Source organism: Hetaerina americana, unplaced genomic scaffold (genome assembly GCF_022747635.1).
Source record: "Hetaerina americana unplaced genomic scaffold, ioHetAmer1.1.p SCAF_3, whole genome shotgun sequence".
In the NCBI taxonomy this organism is placed as follows: domain Eukaryota; kingdom Metazoa; phylum Arthropoda; class Insecta; order Odonata; family Calopterygidae; genus Hetaerina; species Hetaerina americana.
The window spans coordinates 96238216-96263027 of record NW_027286874.1 but is presented as its reverse complement, the minus strand read 5'-3'; the positions used below and the strand labels follow the sequence as shown (position 1 = coordinate 96263027).

Here is a 24812-nt window from a genome sequence, read left to right as displayed (position 1 = left end):
ATTTCTCATTTCCAATGATTTTCCTGTACATTGTTCACCCTTCGTACTACGCGCACCCCCACCTCTTCTATTTATATGCGTGCAAATGTGTCTCTCCAGCTTACCCCGAATGCTTGCAGCTTGCGTCACGCTGAAGGGCGTTCACTCTCAACGGAAGGATATTCGAAGTTACACAGGATATATTCAAGAATATCTCATTTTTTCAGAACAAGGTATCTTCTGGAACCTCGAGAATTTTGTTCGCATGCTAAAAGATCAACAGTTTATTATAATGCGATTTCATATGTGTCACTCAATTGTTCACTAATTTGTAACCAACACTTGTCTCATTGTGGTATGCAAGCCCCAGACCTGATAACGAAGGCGAGAACTCTCACGCATCTGCATTCAACTGGTTCACGACAATTGGTTTGAGTGTTGAAGCATTGCTCAACTTATTTCCGGGTCTCACTTCGAAGGAAACGACAAAAATATTAAGTTAATTTCAGTGAGATAACTCGATTATGGTTATAACCGTAGTAGTTGGAGAACTTCATTACCTATTCTCTTTCCCTGTATCTCCCTGGAAATATTTTATAGCTCATTTGGCGTTTGAAAACTCAGATACCCTCCACCGATGGCAGTTCATTTTCTAGCTCGACTGAATGTCCTTCATTATCTTATTTCAAGTGCCAACTAAACGACTCAGAATGTTATCGGATATTTTCATTTCAAGCTTTTAAAAATGGAATTTCTTCCACGTATCTATTAAAGGAAAACAATTGCATTCCACAGTGATATGTTGTTTTCCGTCAACCCCCATATTTTGCGTTTTACTCATCTGAACTGAATTTTGACAGTGGTAATGGGGCCATACGAGTCACAAAGTACGTCACTGGTCGTTGATGCCTAAGGAGGAGAGAGGGAATCGCGTGGCGGAACGGTACAAAAGTTATAGAAGTCCCCCGAGGCGTAAATGTCAGATTTTTTGCGTGCAGAACAAAGTGATACATTACTAGAAGAAAATCTTTTTTAAAAACTAAAGGAAGGCCTTAATTGCGTAGCCTTCGGGTATATTGTCAGCCATGCATGTCATATTTTGACGCAATTTGTTTCCACCTACCACTGTTCATGAGCAGCATGGCGATGACGATGGAAGTTTTAGCCATACAAGAGAGTTATCCTGCCGTGAAATCAGGTCAAGCGTTTGATTGCCGCAAGAGTTAGGCACTTCCCGACAGATTAGGTAGATATTCTCGTTGCATGCTTGAAGATTTGATCTTCAATCAGTGCATTAAACTGAATGACCCTGTTAAATGATCACTGAATGCCTTTAAATGTACATATACCATACTTTTATTATACCTTTGTAAAACTTCCCTTATTTTGTTTCGTTTTCCCATTGCCCTTGTTTTTCAACTGCTTTGTTATTCTAAGTTGGTTATATAAACGATGCGAGTATTTGGCGTGTACAACGGCGATATAGCAAGAGGAACAATACAAATATGGCAAAAATCATCTCAGTTTTCAACCACAGACACTTTTCCTGATTTTTCCAAAGTAGAGTTTGATAGCTTTGGTTATAATTGGGCATCCGTGCGTCCGTTCCATATTCTCTCTCAAAAACTCATCCTACCACTTTGTCCTTCGAGCCCTCTTCTAACTTCTCTGGAACTTTCTCCCTTCACTTCCGAGTATTACCGTTCGCTTCCGTTTCTCCTTTTCCCATTTCTTCTCCCCTCTCAAATCCTGTCTCTTTTCGGTGGCAGCCCCTCCACCCACCTCTGTAATAGGATCCCATTACTTCGCCCCCTCCTCACTTCTTGCCTCCCACTGCCTACCCTAGTCCCTTCTCCACTCTCCGGCATTCCCTTCCTCCGTTTCCCTCCTTCGCCACACCCCTCATGGCTGAGGTACCCGTGAGATTCCCCCCCCCCCCCGCACTTCACGTCTCCCTTCGTTCTTGTCCCGGAGGAAGGAAAAGGGAAAGAAAAGGCAGGAGGTTGGAGGATGAGTGGGGAATGGGAAGATTCCGCCGCGGCGGTCGTCTTAAGGCGTGGGCGTGTTGTGCAAGCGGAGTGGCGGGGGAAGAGATACGGGGGGAGAAGGGCGAGGATGGGAGGTTTCGTGGGACGGGAAAAGTGGAAGGCTGAGATGAGACGGAAGCAAGGGAGAGAGGAAGGAGGAGGAGAAGCGAGCATTAAAGAATTTTCTTGAAACGGGAGCGAAACGAAAACGCAGGGCTGTCTCCGAATGTCGGAAGAAGGTGAAAGCAAACAAACAAAAAACAGGAATGAAAAACTCTATCCACGAGGTGAATTAAATTGAACTTTCTTGTATTGTAGATTGAGGAGTATTTTAAATCAACCGTGATTTCGAAACGTCTACCGGATTTATAATGCTCTTAGCTGTCAACGAACCAAATATACCCTCTACTAATGCTCCTGCATAAGGAATGACATCATATAACACTATATTTATCGAAAAGTAGGAAATTTAGACATGATAACACCCATGCTCATTTTTGGGATATGAAATTAAACCTTAAAGTTTCATGTTTCAATCAATGCACTCAGTATGTCTTCTAAGAGAAGTGAATCAGATGAGAAAGTTATTCCGTGCACTGACCTTATATTTGACCGAATTAAAAATATATTAATGCGTGATGCACACTATTTTCCCCGTAAGCCTTCAGTTTCCGCACGCATTTATTTTTTTTCATTTCCTACTTGAGTCCTAATAGGATACTACCAAATATTTGCCACATGGTCACATAATGATGGGAAACAAAGTGAATCTGCATTCTTTGGTCATTGTTGAGGTAATACTCCAACCTACTGGATTTTCCAATTACCTTTCGGAGATTAAGAAATTTATTTTTTTTTAAAGTCTACGCAAAATATAGCTTACCCAATATATTACGTTTTCATAGTTTCGTGCTAAAGATCTTCTGCCTCATATGACCTTGTTTTCGCCGTTACTAGGTGGAGTTTCGCCATTTTGTAAATAAGAGAAACAGACATTTCGCTTGATGATGCCACACAGAGGTGAATTCATGGTTTTCAATAAATATCAACTGTGGAATTGCTGTGTTTCTTTTATCTATACTTTTGGCCTCCATAAGTTACTTGAGAAGGATGTATATCATCTTGTACCATGACAAATATGCATTTCATTCGTCATTGGTACTAAAAAATAGTTTATGAAACGAATGCACTCATATTTATTATTCACCGTGTTATTGAGGCAATTGAAATATTCCATAGTGTATGCCATCAATGTGCATTTACTGGTGTGCTAATGGAAAATCTCGAGGGAGCTTTTGCGGTAGAACTTGCTGCTGAGAAACCAGTGAATTGGGAAGTTCCAACAAAAACCTTAGATTCATTTCATCCGAAAAAATTGGCAGAGAATTAGTGAGGATCAAGATATATTTCCTTCCTAGCGGTTGTTTCGAATAAGCCATGTAACGCCACACGAATAAATATACGTTGAGTAGGAGCTTGATTGGACAAGGGCAGAATTTTGCATTTACCAACACTTGATTTTGTCCGTTTACGAAATAAGTGGTGTCCTCCGTATTTGGTTGAAGCAATTAGTATGGTTCATAGTGCCTTTTTGCCTATGACTTTTAACAATTAAAAAGTGTTAGTACTCTGTATGTACTGCATGTACATTGCATGTTTATAAATATGACCGTGCTTGAATTCCGTGTTGGTGAATTCAGGTTAGAGGCCAACATGAAGTAAAAGTAAATTTTATTATTATTATTATAATTCGAAATAGAATTATACTTTGCTATTGCTACTTTGATTCTTATAATTTGCTACATTTTCCTTTCTTAATGTTACAAAATCAGTTATTACCTTAAATAATGAAAAGACAATTGCATATTCCTAAACCAGTAATCAGATAACAAGTCTAAGCTGTATAGTATCCGCCGTCACTTTGTGGAAACGATTCATAATGAATAAGAATTACTTAATTTTTCCACACAAACTTGTTTGTGTGGAAAAATTAAGTAATTCTTATTCATTAACAAGTCTAAGGTCAAAAGCTAAAATAAACATGATCTCATAATAATTGAAAATTCAATTCAAAAGGTTTTTAATTTCTTTTTTTTATAAATAATTATTCCTGACTTCAATGTAGGGGAGGATGGAGGATGATGAACTAACTGACTTAACCTCACGGGGTGTCATTGAAAATGTTTTGAGATTGAAAATTTAAAGAATAATTTGATACTAATTTAGGTCATAGGATTTGCTGTATTCCCGGCCCGAAATTCTAGTGAAGTTTCTTTATTCTCAACCCGGTCAGGTTTTCAACTGCCATTGTTTCGATAGCTACCTACTGTATTTTTCTAAGGGTGTTACGGGGGACAATGGTGGAGTTAACCACCCATACGCCAGGCAGCTAAAAACCCGACCCGATGGAAAACCCTTGAAGACTACACGCATTGAAACTGGTAAAGGGAAAAACTAAAGAGAATTATAAACCAAAAAGCTTGAGAATAAAACTATCCTCCATTTCTGTGAAAATAGGTACGTTCAACACTGAAGAGAGGGTATTTATGAACGGAAATCTTGCCCTCCATTCAATGAAAATCTCATTCAAAGAAAGCGCAAATAATTCTCTTTGAGGATGACAACCGTGGGACATTTAACTGTGGGATTCAAATTCTGTTTTATGGATAGATATGTGGACATACAAACGATGCTGCCTGTGTCGACAAACCTTTCACCCTGCTCAGCACATGGCAAGAGATATTGAGAGAGGTCGCGGCAAGCGGGTCCATCGCATAAATCCGTCGCCACGACCACCGAGAACCGCCCTCTTATCTCTTTCTCTCCCCCGCCTCTGGCCCTCTCTCCGACCCCTTCGCCGAAACCGCCCCTCCCAAACCCCACTCGATCGCTTCCTCCCCCACCGCATACAACTTTCCCTACCAACCACCCTCGGAGTAGCTGGTGCGCACACGTTGCCATCTAGCGGTGGCTCCCGTACTGAAAAGCCGGGCGTAGTGGCTCGCCCAATTGATTGACCAGGATGTGGTCATGCGGAGAGCACTGGGGATTTAAAACGTTTTGAGGGTCAAAACTTGGACTGGCTCTATCTGCGATCCATCTTCCATAACATCAGCCATATAAAGTGCACGCTGTCATATGAATCACCCGATCTCGTCCTTGGCATGAATAATGTGGAGGAGAACTTAAAACTGTCTAGGGCGGAAATTCGTTCCATATTTATAAAGCAAGTCACATATAAAAATCGTCATATTGACGATCACGTGATTCAAAATTTGTGATGATCAGAGAAGTCTAATACTTGCCTACAAACACATTATGAAGATATACCGCGAGCATCTTAGACAATGCTGCGTACAAAAATTATTTCATTTAAATGCACATTTTTTTATTTTTCCCAAAAATGCATAAGGTAGACCTGTACCATATTCTGAAAAAATAAAGAAATGTACTCTCTCAATAGGCAAATTGAAAAATGTTCAACGTCATATCCTTTTATGTATATGAACATTAAATTTATTCTGAAATGTAAATATATGTTAATATGACTTTATAGATAACGGAACAAGTGCGCAGGCCAAGCAAAGACGGTCGCAGTGAGAAGCGCCAACGGGGCATAAGATAGTTAAGTGCTGTAAAAGGAGGGATTAAGGGCAGTGATGAACCAATTTTTGGATTAAGCCACTTCATAGCTCTGACTGTTTTTTAAGAAAAAAATAAGTATCGGACGGAAAAATTCCCGCAAAGAATTATTGACAGGTTTTATCGCACATGGAAGACAGTTTTCTATTGCGAACATTGAAATTTTGCGTCAGAAAATTCTGTTTCAAACAATTCACCTTTTGAAAATTTTACCTCAGAATAACATATGCAAAAATATCTAAAGAACTAAAAGTAACTAAAACACAAGTACTGAAAGATCTGATAATTTCCCGGCGAATGCTATTTATGAAGTCCCCACGGGTTTCCAGCCGAGCAAGAAGTAATCGACGGTCATTTCGACGGCTAACTCTGCCATCGTTCTCAGGGTCTGGAGCAATAAATACTATATATACCGTGCTCATATTTGAAAGAACCTGCGTATTACCACATCATGTCTGAATTTGCTTCACTGTTACCGTATTTTTTTTGATCGATTGATTGTCAAATATGCAGAAACATTTGATGTTCATATTAAATAAGTTTGTAACTTTCCACGAACTTAAATTACAAACTCATTCACTGTTGATATCAAACAATTCCACGAAGTGAAGTCTGTAAGTTTAAAGTATAGAAGCATTTAATGCTCGCTGATGAATTTTCTTGCGTGAAATCCGCATTACTCGTATTTGAAATAATTTAAATAAATTCCAATATTGATTTTGGGTAATTAAGGTACGAGGGTCATCCGGAAAGTAGTACCCGTTCGTGAATTAAAGACACAAAAGTAAATATTAACAAACATAAAAAATTTTATTTGAAAGAGGATACTTTAAACTACTTCTCAACATAATCTCCAAGCAAATTAAGGCATTTGTCATAACGTGTGACAAGTTTCTGTATTCCTGCTGCATAGTCCTTCGCCGCCAGCTCATTGAGATACGCGAGGGACCCATCTTGCACAAATTTTTGCATAATGCAGATGGCGTTTAACAATTTCATGAACAATTGTTCGAGAAACATTGGGAAAATGCTCACAGATGTCATCAATTGTGACGCGCCGATCGTTCCTCACGAATTCGTCAACTGAGCTCACCAGTTGGTCTGTAATGACAGACGGTCTCCCCGAACGCTCATCGTCGTGTGTGTTCCCCCTCCCCATGTTGAAGTTGCGACACCACCGCCGAACAGACGACTCGTCCATTACATTGTCTCCATACACCTCCTTTAATTGGCGATGAATATCACATGGGCGAACGTTTCTTGCATTGAGGAATTTAATCACTGCCCTCACTTCACAACTGGCGGCGTTCTCAATTTTTTTAAACATTGTAAACAATCACAGAAACAACACAGGCAATGCTAGCGTCACGCAACTTGGCTCAGAGAAGGCAGACAAGCCACTGAAGCTATCTGACCTCGTCCAGCGGCTACTCGCGTCGTCAGCACTTCATGCGGCACGAACGGGTACTACTTTCCGGATGACTCTCGTATTTATTTGGAGAATATCGTGCATGAAAGTTTTTCACCTGATCAAGATGTCAGTGAAATGATAAAAATATGACTGAAGCTAGGGTCCTAGGATTGACGCTTAGGTTTTCTAAATTCAGCAAAAATATCAATTTAGAGCACTTAATCTTCATCACTAATGGTCAAATTATACGATGATATAACTCAATCAAATATCAAAATATTTTTCTAAAATTAGCAAACAAATACCGATTTTGCCAGTAATAAACATGAAATTCAGCCACTCGTTCAAAATATTTTGAAAGAATGAGCTTCAAGATCGATAAAAAATATTTCTGTTGACGCTCTGAAATAAATACTTGCACCATAAGGGTTTCTTTCCATTTGCATTTTCCACTGCGAAAATCTGACTACGAGATTTTACGAAAACACGTTTCAACGGGGCCAACAGTTTGTTAAAGAAAACTGCACCTACTCCAATACTGCGTCTTTAGTAGCAATTTCATCATTATACAATATAGTATGTCGAATTTCATTAAAGTACTATACTACATGTCCATGCCACATTTTATGCTCATATAAAGATAAATTCAATTAGTTTGCCATTTAAGCGATCTAATCTTCTCTAGTAATCAATCCTGCTAAAAACGGGCTTTAGTTTTTTTAATTTTCCTATGCTTAATTAATGATGAATAATCTTGAGTATATTAATGAGAAATAAGCAACTTAATTCGCATAATTTTTCATGAAAAAGAGAAAAGTTACGATTAAGTACCTCATTACACTCAAATCACGTGAATTCCACTTCTGAGAGGTCTTTCAATTATCGGAATCCATACTTACATGGAAGATAAATGGCACGAGAGGTTTACCCAGTCATTTAAAAATAAATTATCTAGTTCAGCTAATGTGTGTATAGATTCATTAATTTGTACTTTCGAAGATTAATTTAAAATGTCACAGAGATCTTGGCGAGTAAATTCATTTAGTCGCCGGGATGTTTATGAACCGGTGTCACACCGAATTGACACCCTCCCACTCGAATTCAAAAATGTTTTATTCCATCGGCAACTGTCATCAAAGAGGCGTGCATTGTCGACGCGGGAGTTCGCTTTTTCGATTGAGTCCTTCGAGAGGATTGATTGAAGGTGCTGCGAGAGTGGGCCGGACGTGGACCCCTTTCACGAGCGCAGGGGCCCCCTCACGAATCTTGTCACTGCATTTCATGCAATCTCTCCATGGCCGGCTAGAGGGGGGGGGGGGCGGCCGGGTGAAAGTGTGGGAGGGGACCCGGGCCAAACGGCGACTCCGTCCAAGCTGGTTTTGAATGACAGGCGCGGCGAGTGAATCGGGAAGTGAGGCCGTCGGCACAACTTCGTCCAGCCCGTCACTGTTTTAAAGGAAGAATATGACTTATCGTCGGACGGGCGGCCCCCGGGAGAGAGGAGGAGGGAAGCAGGGGAGGGATTGGCGGGTGGGTGGCTTGGAGAGAGGGACGAGACGCCGCTTAGTCGTCTCTAGCGGAAAATGCTGTACGGTGCCAGGCCACCCCCTCGCTCCCTTTCCCTGCCTCCGCCCCTCTTCGTATCCTCCTCTCTTCCTTCTTCCTAACTTCCACCGCCTCTCACTCCCTCCCTACCTTGTCATCTTCGCCCGCTCCACCTTTGCCATCCTTCTCCCGCTCCTATTTCTTCATCATATCTCCCCTCTTACCGCTCTCGACAAAGTCGTCTTTGTACCTGTTAGCACCAACCCCCTACTCACTCCCTTTCGCCTTTCCACTTTCTCTTTTCGCGTTAAAGTTGACGAATATGACCAGCTTTGTTCACGATTAGTCTTTTCCGCAATCACAATTTACATTTTAATAGCAGTTTAATTTTCTTTTGCTAAATGTTAATTAATGGAAATCATTCAAAATTTAAATTTGTCCCAACCCTGAATACTAACAACTCTAATTCAAAGTATTAAGTCTTACAAAACTCTGCAGAAGTCATTGTTTGATTTCACTCATTGATAAATGATATTCTCGCAATTTATTTGTTGGAAATAAGGTTGAATTTTATTAGTATTTTAGTTTTTCTTTGGATAAAAAGGATGTGGGATGTGTTCACTTAAGCTACAATGCATGATATATTATAACATCGTCTTTCTCAACTTATAATTTCCTTGTAAAACCATAGCAGACATCAAATACCAATTTATAAATTGTATCCTTACTTAATTGATCATCTTTCTTTTTCATGTGGCATCTATGGTTATTTTAAGATAGTAATATTAAGAATTTAAATGCCACAAAATTTCCGTCTGCTCAATTCGTCCACTGAGGTACAGCCTCGATGGAGTCAATCACCGCTTCCCTAATTACTATTCTCTCCTTCACTGAACTCTTAAATAATTATTTGAGCGAAAGTAGTAACATCAAATATTATGATTTATCGAAGTAGACTTCAAACCTCTCATTCAATCTAAGTTCTCATTGTTTTATTCGTTCTCAATTCCCTTGGAATTCAATTAAACATTTCAGGGTTCTAAAGTAGTCGTCGTTATTAGAGGGATACAACGGACAACTAAGTCATGTGCGCCATTAGAGCTAGGTGGGTAAGTTGGTAGAGTTAGTTTTTTTCAGGGGAGGAAGAGCGGAGAAAAATCCTCAAAGATGTCTGCGCATAATAAGCGCAACCAGGGGAAAGCCTTTGTTAGAAAAATTACTGTTCTTGCTTAAGCCCCCAGTACGCAGGCCACTTCTATCATGTGAATGATGCATACTGAGAAAAGAAAACACCGGAGGAAATGCTGTATTGAACGAACGCCGAGGAATTTTTCCTAAAGTGCTTTTTAAACGCCTAAATCTTCCATTTAGTTTATTATACGTTCAACTGATTTCAATAACAGTTACGGCATTGCTTCCCCTATTCTATTTACGTGGGTGTCATTTGTTTTGCCTCACTTGAACTTTTTGATATCGTTAATTTTCAACGAAGTCGTCACAGTACGAGTTTGCCATTTAAAATGCGTAAAAGTTACGCTTTCTCAAAAGTCTATCCAAACCTTTTCCCAAAGAGGCGTCTCGTAAAGTTACGCAATGCAATTATTTATCTATTCAAACGATTTTTACGTCTTATTCGTCGACTTCGCCCAAGTCAAGTTTTTAATTAATAGTGGGCACCGAATCCTTGACTCTTCCATCCGTGCGCATACATGACTCTTTAAGCAACTTCCATCACCTTCTATACATTATTCGCTTTTAATTTTACTCCCGAGCATTTCTCCAAGCCTGGGCTGCCTCCTTGCACCACTGATCAGCACTCGCCCTCTGCCATTCGCCATGACCCCCCCCCCGCCACCGCCATCCCCCAAATGAACCCCCATAAGGGCGCGAAGTGGGTCAGCTGAGTTGCCAAGTTCCAAAACTGGTCTCATTACCATCCATTTCCTACCTCTCCCCCCCTCCTCCTGCCTCTCTCCATTCTCCGTCACTCTGCATAGCATCACTATTCCATCACCAGCTCCCCCGCTCTGACTCCTCGCCGCCCTCTTGTTCCCTTCCTCCCCACATTCCCATTCCCCCCCCATTCCACATCTCCCTCCCAAGCTATCCTCTTCTTCTTCCTCCACAACTTTTAACCCCCAACACTCCTCCCTCCCCTCCTCCTCTCCCTCATCCTAGGAAACCAAAAGTCGCGTTGACAACTTGCCGCTCTTCGCCCCAAGATCGCCGATTAGTCTCAGCCTATGGAGCGGGCATCCGCCGGTTCTCTACCCCTATTCCTCTTTCTTCCTCTCTTCACTATCCTCCTTCTGAGTGGGTGGGTGGACACTGTGGGGCAAACCCATTTCCATTCGCTCATTCTTTCCAACCGTCGTTTCGAAATTCCCACCGATGCTGATGGTTAATTACGCGTGCACGCGAGTTTGTAAGCATGTTCGGGACTCGCGACAGCAATTGTGACTGAAGGACGACCATCGTTTTCAAATGAAAACGCGGGGGTGGCGGTTGTTTCCCACCTCTCTCTTTCGAATAGCAATCACACAATACGGCTTGTCACCCAAATGCAATAATATGCGCGCCTTTTTTTGGATAAAATATGTATTTATTAAGAAGGATGGTGAAGAAACAGACATATACCAAAATGAGAGAAAATTATGTGAATCATTGGTAGATTCAAATATTTCCACAATCAAAATATTATTTATTATTGATTTCCTATCCTTCATCAATAAAAATTAAGTAATAATGATGCTAAGTTAAATTTTACTCGTTCTTACTATCTTATATACATACACACACACACATTATATATATATATATGTATATATATAATTATATATATATATATATATAATCACCCTTCCATTTATAAGTACGAAATAAAAACATGCATATTTACTTAGAGCTTTGTTAAATCGTCATCGAGTATGTAATAAATATCATTACAAGATTACCAAATGTAAACCTTGCCCATGCAGTGCGGTGTAAGCAGAATACCTTCACCGTAACCCAAATGCAAAACTTCCAAAGTATGAGCGCACTCAAATCTGATATATTGAGAAAACCTTTACATTAGTACTGTGGTAATACGGTAACTTGCGAGTCACCAGCAAATCATCGGTAAAGGGAAAAAAAAGCTCTAGACTTGGATCAGCCCTTGTATCCCCTTCCCGAGCGACGTAACAAGGCAAATAAACCCTTTCCGCAGTCATAACCGCACCTCCTGTTCCTCTTAACCTCCCAATCTATCACTCCCTCGATTCCAACCCCCTAAGCGTCGTCATCTGTTTCCGGACCTGCCCCAATGGAATGGCGCCACTGGAGGAGCCATCGGGGGATGAGTGGAGGGAGGGAAAGGGCTGAGGAGGAGGGGAAGAGAAGGAGGGGAGAGAGAGGAGTCGTTTGAGAAGATAAAGAGGGAGAAGGGGAAAGGGAGGGACGATCTAATACACTTCCTCCTTCGCCCAAACCTCTCTCCGAACGTCCCGCGCTCCATTCCCGCAACCTCCTTCGTCTTCCCACCCACCTTCGGCGCGGGATAAGCACTTCCCTTATCCTCCATCCAAATCTTTAAAAAAAGTAAAAATAAGAAGGAAAGGAACGCCCCACGCATCCTCCGCCTCGGAAATCAAACAATGCAACCATTTAAACCCGGAACACACCCCGAATACGGATCCAACGACATTCTTCACGGAAGAGATCAAAAAGGAGGGAAAGAGGGCCCTTGTTTGTGTCCCTTCGGTGAAAGCCTGGCTCAGTGGCGGTCCCCACGCACAAGATGACGCGGACGCAATTACGAAAGTTCGTCGGGGATGCGCGGGCCCGCTCTCTCAGGAGCAACGGAACGCCGCCGTCGCGCTTCCTGTGTCGGAAGTCGCCGAGGGGGGAAAGAGAGGGAAGGATGGGGGAAGGGAAGGGAAAAAGACCCACGGGGCATTGAAGAGTGTCTCGGGAAATAGATTGGGGGAGGGGGGCTGGCTCAACACAGATGAGGGAGTCCGCGAAATGCGCCCCACTTGCCACTTCCCGGAATAATTCAAACTCGTTAGCTGCCGAGCGATGAATTCGTCGTTGAGCCGGGCACTTAAAGAAGCAAATTAAAGCGTCGTACTATCGCACCGGACGCAAGATGAAATGGTGAATCCCCCTTCCCTCCAAATACATCACGCCATTGCATCACTCAGCTAAGAGCGCGGTGGAGAAATCAAACATGAACAAGGCACGCTGTCTACCGAAGCCGTTCACTGTGTACTTACGTCGAAAGTATATCTTCATTTCGATCTTCTTCAATTTTCACTCAAATCATAAGTCCCACTTTAAATATTATTAAACCAAAACCTTTATAGTTTTGCATCGGTGAATTCTACAGCCATTTTTGGAGTGTTATTTACCTTTTAATTTGTGGAAGTGATATGAAATGAGTTATGAACAGGAACCCAAAGCATCATCGTTGACGCAACTAATCAAGAGTAATTGATGCGTGGAATAATTCCTTTCATATCTACAACGCATATTTTACATTTTTTCAATGGAAAATACATCACGCATTGAAACCATAAGGCATTTAACGGAAAAATTAATTCAAATTTTGGATCTTTAATTATTACCCTTACTCGGTCAACGACTTTCTTAATATTTTATTCTGAGTTGCAAGAAAAACTAATGCTGGTAATTTTCATTATATAAAATTATAAAATTCTTTATAAAGCCATAAAAATTGAAAATGTATCGTTCAACTTTATTGCAAAGTAAGAAAAGGTACGATTTTATTTCACGAACTCTTCTTTCTTTAATTGTTTCAATATGGGACAGAGATTTCAATCAGTGGGGATTTTTGAAGACACGATCCTTAAATAATGGTGATTTTAATCCATCAGGCATTCAGCCAACATGATAAATTCAAGCATTTGCCGACGCTTACTTTTTATTCACTCAAAGCGAAAGTATAGGGTTACTCCCTTTCCCTGTCGCTCTTCCATGGGGTATGAACTCAATGAAGAGAATGGCATCGAAATCCTGTGGGGAAAAGGGGACCATTCCTAACGCGCTGGGTTCGGTGCGTGGCTCGGTTGGCGGAGGGCGGTTGATTCGTTCGGATGAGTAGTAGCGCTGCCCGCGACCGCGGCTGAGAGAGAATGGTGAGACGGAGGACGGGAAGGGGGAGGGGGAGCAGTGGGGCAATTCTGCTCCCATCCGCTTGTCGTCATCGCCTCCATCAATCTCCCGCGGTCCATTGCCATGCGACTTTCGGCACCCGCCAGAGCACGACCCCTCCCGCGACGGGGATCATGAAAAGGTTTGCTGGCCATGCGTGCGAAGGGCCTCCCTGCTCCCCGAGCCCCTCCCCCTCCCACACCCCCCTCTCTCTTTTCGCCCAGTTGCGAGTACCGCGTATCACGTCGCGTCACCGTCATCAACAGGAGATGCAGCCAGAGCGGAAGCCCGCTTTCTTTGGTGCCCGTCGCCTGCGACGGCGTCTGAAGTTTGAGCTGCGTCCCTGGCGTATACATATAAGCGCTGAAGGCAGGTTTTTGCACTTCAATTATTCCAGAATGGCGACGTTCAAAAACAGCTGCAAATCCTTTGATCAGCATCGGATATCTTGTATATATAAAATGCCAAAATTAGCTGCTGTCATCGGAAAACAGCTACGGATTCAAATATAAAAACTTGGTTTCAGCATCACGTTGCTTACTCCAATATTGTGGTTTATATTTAAATATTATCTAGCCTGAGATAGTGATCAATATTATCTTTTAAATTGGTACTAACGCATCATTATATTATTGAGGACCAGAATAAACATTCAGCAAATATTTTCTGTAGTCCTCCGTACACAATGTAAGTACTCATGTATGCATTTTCCCACGTAAGAAATTATGGTGTGCATTTTCTATGACTTTCATTCTTGGACATCTTACACTGACTTTGAAATGAAAAGGTATATGTAATTTTTCCATCGTCACCATTATCTTTATCATAATAAACATCTACTTTTTTTATTTTTAGATAAAGAATGGAATTTATTAGCCTATCCAAAATTGTTTTAGTTTAAGAGGGACTTCTATTTGGAACGTTATGATAGTAGTGTCTTATTTTAATTTGGTTTAAAAAATAGAAAGTAAGTTTAATTATTCATTTGACCTATTTTCATCAATATTTACTTAAAAATTAGCCTTAATAATGTGTAGAAAAATTGCTTAGAAATAACGGAAATATTAATAATCATATTTATTTCAAGAAAAATTTTCCAAAGCTGAGAATAGTTTCATTTTTAACTGCTATCCACACTACGACCCAAATCAGTTAAGGCTAACGAAATTGTATGATTAACAGATGAATGAATGAAAGAGGAAGTTTTAAGCTTAAGCTTTGAAAGTTCAATTAAAACATTTGCAGGTAAATACTGTACCTACAATTATTCCTGACTTTCTGCCTTTGCAATTTATATCAATCAGTAACGGTCAAATGCTAGTACACGTGTGGACTCATGTCGCATTAATTGAAAAGCAGTTTTTTAAGTTTCACTCGATCTCCTCTGAGCTTGGAATACAACAAATTCTCTACAAGCCTGAGAATACGAGCCAGGAGATTTCGACTCGAGGCTTATACCATCGAGGACCGCAATTAATTTCCCCTCCATCCTTTTTTCCTTCGCAGGCACTGTGAACGCCAACGGAGAGACAAAGCGACAGCGGACGTCGTACACGCGGTACCAAACGCTGGAGCTGGAGAAGGAGTTCCACTTCAACCGTTACCTGACGCGGAGGAGGAGGATCGAGATCGCTCACGCCCTCTGCCTCACGGAGAGGCAGATAAAGATCTGGTTCCAGAACAGGAGGATGAAGTGGAAGAAGGAGCACAAGATGGCCAGTATGAACATCGTTACCTACCAGATGCCCCCGCACTACCTGCCGGGCGGACCCGCCTCACACCACCCGCACCACCACCCATTCTCCCAGGCTCACCACCACCCTCTCTCCCACCACCATCTGCAACACCCGCACCATTTCCCACACCTGGCCAACCTTGGCGACGCAAACTGCTGATCTCGCTAGGGGGAATCCCTTCCTGTAGGTCCCGTAGACTTACCGCTTTCCGTGGAGAGAGTCTCGTCCCCGAACCTCCCTCCCCACTCTAACTCTTTGCAGAGAAACCCAAGGAGCCAATCCTCCCCCACAACCTTGCTATGATCTCCCGAGAGACACCAAACATTAGTATAAATGCCCAACCTAACCTTCGAGTGGTTCGGCCATTGCTGAAAAATACTCAACGGAGCCCCCCCCCCCTCTGGCAAAACTTAATTACTTTAGCATTGCCCTCCCCATGCAGAATAATTAGGTATTTGAATTCATGGAAGACTTTTCTAACGAGATTACAAAAATATCATGGCCTATGCATATCAGAAGGGCAATCTGGTGTGAGCGTAAGAGAGTAAAATACACAATGACGGGGAACCACCACCATACAACTATGATTTAATATGGATTTCTTTAGAAATATTTTCAGCCATTCAAAAACTAGGGAAACTTTAACGTACACCTTTGTAAGAAAATAAAGAGAAAAGACTAAATCAGACAAATCATATTTAAATTTCTGTTCATTGCGCATACCATCTACTTATTACATGAACTTCATCCTAGAACTGAAACTGATTATTCAACTAAACCACAGCTAATTTCCTTTCCTGAATTTCAAAATACAAAATAATATTTAAGCTGGAGTAATCAGCATATTTCCTCATAGAAATTCATTCGGGTCAGATTATACTATCCCGGCCAAGACCTGCAAAGGGAGAAAATATATTTTCTATGATGCGTATTTCAACGTACGAAGCATTAAACTTCCAATGAGACACCTAATGAGCTCGAGATAAATTGCAAATCATTAATCAAAGAAACCGAATACAATGAATATAAAAAGAGTAAAAGAGAGAGAGTGACGATGCCACAATAGGATTTTTTTTCACTTCCCACCAGTGGGTACATTTCAATAGCATCGACGAGTTATTTTTATCGCTTGACCCCACCCTCCAGGTGGTTAGGTGAGATGGCCGAGGGAGTGGAGGTGTGGGGGGACGGAGGGAGTGGAGTGGGATCGTTTGGGATGCCGCGGAGAGTTAGGAGGGGATTGTCGGAGAAATCTGACGGGCTTGGAGCGAGTGGGTTGGAAGGAAGAGGGTGTTGGACCCGCGAGTCTTCTCACGCGTGCGGCGGGTTCCTCGTCCGGGAGGGAAGCTGTTGGGCACCCCCCCCCCCCCCCGAAATACCCCCCGGGGGCCACACCGCGACCAAATCCACCCGGCGGTGGTGTGTGCGGAGTGAGGTTGGCCCGAGATCTCCACAAGCAGTCCCTCTTCCTCCTCCCTCTCAACCATCTCTCCCTGCTCAAACCATCTCGAAGATACTCCTCTCCTTCAACCGCCCCCACCCTTCCCGCATGCGTCAATCAATCGGAGACGGACAGAGGGGAGGGGAGAGGGGGTGTGCTCAGCGGGGATCCCTTTGGGCCCCCACCCTCCGTTCGATGTCACTCACTCTCGCCAACCCGAATCCCTCCTCCTCCCCCGCCCTCCCCCCCTCGGAAGATTCCAAGCATCTAGGGGGAGGATGGGGGTAGGTGGAGGAGGAGGGCGAGCGTCGGGGTGAAGGGAGGGTTGGCTCGGTTTGGGGACCGCGCTGTAAGGACTCCACATCCCATTGCGGGAGGAGAAATACGGAGGGATGTGCTTTCGGGAGGATGTAAATCAAAGAACGCATGTTCGAGGCGTGGACGCCGAAGCCACCCCCTGTGTATCCCCTAGCTCCGTCTTTGAACAACACAACAAAATACACTTGACGATTTCTCAGCTTCTTTTTATGAACTGATGCCCCGATGAATAGGTTCCTTCCCGATGGCTTCTGTTAGTGCTTAGGTACATTTGAACGTAAAACACGCATCGTACACTTCGTGTGAATGTAATCTAGGAATATGTTTGGGAACCATTTGAAACGAGGGACGGATAATTGCAATATAAATCGAATGTATATAGAAGAACAATAAATAATCACCATAAATTAAAATCAGTATCCATTTAATGTGTGCACCATGCTGAAATATTTCCGCAAGTCTAAATTACAGTTAATTTTGAAGCATAATTATCTCATGTAACAAATGAATGCCTATACAAGTTAAAAACAAATTGCAACTGAAAATATCATGGTGTGAAATATTTCAAGAAATGAGTGGTTAAATTTTCTCTCCAGTGTCATTTAATGGCCTACAGTAATGAATGCTTAATTTTTGTGGTGGTTGTTTCGTTGGTTAAATAGTAAGGTCATTGGATGATTTCTGTCATCACCATTTTGACGCGGTTGTGCGGAATATATGTAAATATGGAAAACCAAGTTTTAATGATAAATGTGTATGAGGAGTGGCTGTTATATTTTGAAAAACAAATTCGGAACCATACAGGGATAATATTAATATAATTTGAGTCTATGCTGAAGACCATATCATTGTCTCAGCCTCCAAAGAAATAGCTGTCTGGTTCTTTATCGTGGCGCAATTAATATGAATTATGCACAACATTAAATTTACCCCTTTTATTAGAACACGGAAATTATTTAAATATTAGAAACTTTCTTGTAAGATTCAATCGGAAAATAGTGATGCTCATCTTCAGTATATGCTCTCTAAAACTATTTCATCATAAACATCAGGGATTCCAAGAGAAGAGGATTAAAGAGCCCCAGGATATATAGCATATGTATTCCCTCGTGATATATCATTTTACTGCGCCTTTTATCCTCAAAAAGATAAAATAGGAACTTATTCGATTTTCAAGGTATTAGTAATTTTACTGAGGCATTAATTAAACACAGAGTCATCCATTGCGCACATAACGACTGAATTTAAGGGATTCTATGTGGTCTTGGTGTTTGTGAATATGGAAACATTTATCGTTGATCGACGTTTAAAAAATGTATGTAGATTGTACAAACGCTTTCGGTATTTACTTGTCTCTATGAAAAAGTGAAACATACACGAACATAAAACAATGAAAATTGTTATTTTTGTATCATTTCACGTCTTAAACATTTAGATACTTTTGTTTTTTTACTTTATTAACAATCGATGATCCATTTAAAACTTTATGTTTAACATGGTTTTGTCGGTTGAAAATAAATTTCCTGAGATAACAGGACTGTATATGTTATTTTTTGTGTTATCGTGTCTTGTATAGTGTAAACAGTTTTAGATATGTTATTATGTTTGTGTTATAAGTGATTTGTATAGAAAAGGAATCCCACCACCTATCGTCTGATGCATTGCACAACACCCAGTAACTCAGCAGTTTTTTAAATAAAAATATAACAAAGCTTAAATAGATGGAATACTAAAAAAAATACCTATATTTGCTTATAAAATGAGCAGTTTCCCTTGGAATATAAGTCATTAGTGTTGTTTTGTCTTGGACATTAATTTAAAAAGATCTTTATGTATATTGATATGTGTACTGTTAAATTATTATTTTCAATTTCTACTGTATTCTATTATTATATCGTACGCAAGATTGTGTACCATGTCATACTCCATTGCCATGATACTGTGATTTCATTCCATGTAATAAATTAAACTTAAAATCATTAAATAGAATAATTAAAAATTTACGAAGTTATTATTTTCCTTTTGAAAATCAAGTAAAGGTTTTAATTTTCATACAAGTTCACCAGGATATTTCTGAGTGAATTCAACAAAGTCGTATTAAATCTGCATTTTATATCGAAAAACATTATTTGATGTATAATATGTTTGCTAAAAGCAAATCATATCGATATCCAAAGACTAAAGACAATGAAATATAAACACAAATGAACAAACATTTAGTTCATGAAAAATTCACTCAGTAAACTGAAGTAAATGTAGCAAAATTTAACGCGTTTCAAATTTAATAAAGCTATTTCAAGGAATACTGCTTCATGTATCGCTTAAAAATCAGTTATGCATAAGACTCACTGTGATCTCAAATTTTACTTATAATTCAAACTTACGTTATTAACTTTATTTTTATACTAGTTTGTTTGATTTTATAAGTATCAATGCTGATATACAAATGAAAATATTGAATAATGCAAATATTATTAAATAATTTCTCCTTCATCTTCAAATGAACAAAAATATGGAAAATAATTTAATGATATGCTTATTTTCCATTATTCAATTGAAACCTTAAAATATTTGCATACACCAATTAACTTGATTCTTCAAACTTGATGCTTTAATTCTACTCTGATTGTCCTATTCCATAAAAATATACAAAAATATTTGTAAATATAAGCCTTACAGATTATTTTTTTTATATTAGCCATGCAAGACATTATGTAACTGGCATGTATTAGTGTTTAATTTTCTTGTCATTAATAATGTAGGTAGATTAATATTCCTCTAACTGGTTTTCTAAAATAACCATCATATCATCTTTAAAAATATGCTTACACAAAACATATCCTGGATTAATAAATTAGAAAACAACAAATATAAGAACATAGTAGATCAAAGATCAATCTAAAATATATATTGCACTTCAAGAAACTATTTAGAGCCAAAATTGAATTTTCAAATAGAAAAATTTGGAATCAAATTTGGTTTTGAAATATAAACATACATTTTGAGAACTATTAGCAATATGGATTGACTATTTTACTGAAATGAATATGCGTTTCTTTAGAGCATTACTTTGCTTTCTTTTCCAAATTCCAAACATGCTCGCGAATACCATTACTTTGCTCTCTAAAATCTTAACTTACCGCCAAAGATTCTGATGAAGTATTATCCTCATTTCCAAAACATATTCAAAATATTTCGAATTCTATTTGACTATTAATACATAATAATCATAAATTATTTTTTTATTTAAAAAGCGTATATTGAGACGGGTATAAGAATACAGAAATAAATCGAAAGCAGATCCAGGAGAATAAGTACGTTAAAGGTTTGACATGAATTCAAGAATTTTAAAGCAAGTCTGAACAAAAAACACTGCTGGCAGATCCCGGATTTCCATTTTAACGAAAATATGTGCTATTAATCTCATCTGCACGCCCTCTATTAAAAATCTGCATGGAGTTCATTTAGTAGTGCGAGTAGTTGGCCCGTTTCGATGCCCTCACCACCCGGCACGCGTCCTTGCAGACCTGCACCTGGCGTCGCTCCAGGACGAGGCCCTCTGCTTCCACCCTTCCATGGGGGCCGCGGGGCCCATGCAGCGCGGCCTCTACGCCTGCGGCAGTCCCTACAGCTAGCTCATCGCCGGGGGTGGACCCCGGATCGGAGGCGGAGGCGGCGTCGGTGCCATGGGCCCGCGCGCGGGTGCCTACTTTTACCACCACCACCTGGGCCAGCAGCAGCAGAGCCAGCTGCACCACGCGCACCAGGGGCACCCGCAGGGCGGGGGCGGAGGAGACGACGAGGTCTCCTCTTACTATTACGCCCAGCAGCAGCACCACGCGCACCACGGCCTCGCCGCGCACCACCAGGCGCACCAGCTGCACCAGCAGTCGCAGCACCACGCCCACCTCGGGGGCCTGTCCTCGGCGGCGGCGGTGGCGGCGGCGGCGGCCGGTGGCGGTGGCGGCGTGGGCGGTGCCGCGGGCGGGGGCGAGTTGTCGTACGCCGCCTACGCCTCCCCTCCGGGATCCACTCCGGATGGCGAGGACCTGCAGATGCAGATCCAGAGCCAGCTGCAGCAGCACTTGCAGCAGGAACAGTTTTCGGTGAACAGCGAGCAGCACAACCAGTGAGTGCGGGTGCGCGAGGGGGGTAGGCTCGGCGGGAACGCCTCCCCCCGATTGGTTGTGTCGCGATGCTCGAAGGCGAGAGTGATGATTGCGTTAGGGATGGATGTTGGGGAATGTGGTGCTCCCAGCCGGAATGCGCCCGATGGTGTGGTGCCCGGCGGGAGGGGGGGAGTGCATCGAGTTCTCTGTGAATCAGGTGGTCGTCAGGCCACGTGGGAGGATGACTCATTCCTCTGACAAAGATGACTTCTCGTGTCGAGATCTGCCTCAAATTCCGGGCAGACCTCTGATTCAGCCGTGAGACCAGTAAAAGGTTGTGTTTAATATGTCGCGAAATGTTTTCCTCCCTCTAGTGTTGGAAATTTAGTCATTTTATGAAGAGAAAATGAAATTTTCATTCGCATTAAAAGATAGCACAAACAAAGTGTTTCTGCCGATAGTCGAAAAAGATTTTTCCTCAAACTGTAAAGTGAAATCATATATATAGCATTATGTCATCCATTTAAATAATCTGAAAGGATGTCACTAAGGGGGAATATAGTGGTTAATTTGTCAAATTATTACAACGTGATAAATACTGGCAGGAATGCAGTATCTTTACCGACACTCCATTATTAGAGAGTTTAAAAAACTTTACTATTTCAAATTTTCAAGAATAACGGAATTTGATATGGCACTCCGTTGACCATTTATAATAACAGTTACTTTTGTCAAAGTGTTTTCAAATTGTTCTGTGGTATGAATAAAAGACTTCTGTCGCTGATCTTCTGACAAGGATGGAACAAATCTGAATGTACAGATGAACAATATCTCTCTCCCCAAATAAAACTCATGGTTATGTACTGAAAGAGGCTATTTACAACTTACGTTTCTTTCCGGGGAGAGAGAAAGAAATGAAGTTTCTTATCTTTAAAAGAAAACTCTGCAATAGTTCAACTATATTCCTTTCATTTGATGATTGATGTTCGTGAGACATTTAGTAGAATCTGTGTACCTTAATTATGAGGAGGAGGAGAAGAGGAAAGCGAAGCAGCTGCATCCTTATCCATTAGGCAGAAATGAGTGGACCTGTGTATTTAAACATTGTAAAGTATTCTATAAATCTAGAAAATCTATTAGAAACACCACGCGTTTTAAATGGCACCCTACCTAATTAACCCATTTGGCGCGACTGGAACGGGGGATGTGCTCGCCTTCCTCTAGAAAGGGAATGGGAAAACATTGGAGGAGGTGGTGGGGCGGGAAGGAGGGAGAGATTCGTATCGGAGGGCTGGGGGTAAAATGCGGCGGCGGTGGGAGAGGATACGAGGAAGCTGAGACGGTGAACGGGGTTCAGGGATGAACCAAAAACAAAAATGTATTCCGGGACCCAAGCCCAAAAAACTATATTTTTGGAAGATGATTTAGAGACTGGAAATATCAGATATGTGAAAATAGTCAGATAAGAGGAGGATTACAAGGTAAGTTTACCTTTGAAGGAGAGGATATATCAAAATTTAAAAAAATGGCTGAAAATAAAATCACTACAGTACAATATGTGTTGATAACACAAGTATCTCTAAACATTAATTTCCGAGTGGATATCCTAATCATCACCATCATCAACAGCACATGCATCTTCGCATTAACTATAAAGTGATCGGCTCTTAAGGCTATGTATATCATTACCATTACCATACCCATCGCTTGGAATGTAACCATTACATTCCTAGCGATGGAACGGCTAGAGAATAAGTCGAAAAAAATCTAAAATTACTCCAAGTCCTTCGAAATTTTCTGTACTAATAAATTGAGGAAAATAAGTCAAAAAATATTAATAAAATATCAAAATCCACGATATTTTGAATCATCACCGAACGGAACGTGGGCAAATCAGTGTTTGCACATCATGCAAAGAACCTATAGCATAAAAAAATTTATGAAATTGATTCTAAATTCCTGAAAAATACATTGACAACATTGAGCGCGAGGTCACGTTTGATGGCCATTACCAAAAGGGTACCTAGAGTGGGAGGGATCGGAGCAGAGGGTGGAAGTGAGACTCCATGATCAGAGAGTGGGTTGAAGGGAATTGGAATGAGAGACGAGAGGGCGGGAGGGAGGGAGTGGGAGAATTCCACGGTCCCGTGCCTTCTGGTTGGAGGGCGGGGGACGGGATGGCGGGAGGGGGGATGAAGTCTGGGGTGTGGGTATCTCCACGCTCCCTCGTGCCCAACCAGTCCTCCGACCCCCGTGCTTTTTTTTACGAAGGCGCTACGGGTAGAGGGAGGTGAAGAGTGCGGAGGGAAGAGAGGAAAGGGAATTCGGGTCTCGGAGATGGCGAAGGGTTAGGGGAGACATTTGGGGGCGGGAAAAGGAGGGGGAAGATGGTGAAGGAGGAGAGAGGAGGGCTGGTTGAGGGCGTGGAGTGAGGGGGGGGGGGTCCCTCGCTGTGTTCCTTGCGTGAGCGGGCGCCCGTGAACGATGCCTCAGAGCAATCCATGCTCGACCGCAAGGGGCTGCTACTATAAATAAGGACACCGCGACGCCACGAAAGAGAGAGGGAGAAAATTTGTGTGTGTGTGTGTGTGCGAGGAGTTTCTTTCGACGAGGGGCGCAAGGGAGGAAAGAGGCGGTGGGAGGGGACGGACGGGGGAAGGACGAAGGGCAGGAAAGGGGGGAGTGGCAAAGGCTTACACCACACCTCTTTCACTCCCACTAACTCCTCCACGCCCCTTCACAACCCCGATTCCCTCCCCCTTCTCGACTCTCCTCCCCCCCGCCCTCGCCCCGAGGATCCCCTCCAATTTCCACCACCGCGCTCCTAAATATAAAATCTTCGAGTCTGAAGGGATTTCCACTCTTGTCGCCGTCCTTCCCCGCCTCCTCGACTCTGAGACCCTCACTTCACGACGAAACAGACCTTCCATTCTTACCTCGCCCCCCCACCCCTTCTTCCCACCCCACCTTCCTCACACAGGTTTCCTACGTACTCAAGTCACAATTTTATATATACCCACATCCTGAGGAAAATAAATTAGAAGGCAAAGAAGATCCCGGCTGGATCAAAAGGCAATCTCCCTATTCTCCCGAGATTTGTCACCGGAGTACATAACAAGGAGCTATTCATTAAGAGAGTTTCACTGTCTCCCTTTTGACGACATATTCCATGCCTACTCGAACCCTTCGAAGGGCTCGTGGTTGCATGCTCTCCAAATCCAGAGCGACTGAAAGGTAAGTTATAATTGTACTTTATTAACTATAATTTAGGGATGGAAGGAGTACTGTGTAATATTGTATTTATCTCTGTCACATTAATTTCAATGAATTCATTTTTATTTAAAAATAATCGTTAAAAATTTATTTCCGCTAAAATGGATCATACATGGGTTTCCAGTTAATTTAACAACTTGTTTTTATTGATAACTTTATTTTCGAAAAACCTTTAAC

The 24812-nt window shown here is 41.7% G+C and overlaps 2 protein-coding genes across 2 annotated transcripts in view; both read left to right on the top strand.

The window, feature by feature from the left end:
• LOC139690474 (homeotic protein Sex combs reduced-like) overlaps positions 1-21044 on the top strand; it is a 76950-nt gene extending 55906 nt beyond the window's left edge. The window contains exons 2-3 of the mRNA XM_071587930.1: positions 15265-15477; positions 20779-21044. Coding sequence (XP_071444031.1) covers positions 15265-15477; positions 20779-20888 — 323 coding nt within the window. The 3' untranslated portion in view covers positions 20889-21044. The remainder of the gene's footprint in view (positions 1-15264; positions 15478-20778) is intronic.
• Positions 20940-21386, top strand: LOC139690473 (immediate early response gene 5-like protein). The gene has a single exon (XM_071587929.1). It carries the CDS (start codon positions 20940-20942, stop codon positions 21384-21386), a length of 447 nt encoding a protein of 148 aa, XP_071444030.1.
• Positions 21387-24812: the final 3426 nt, after the last annotated feature.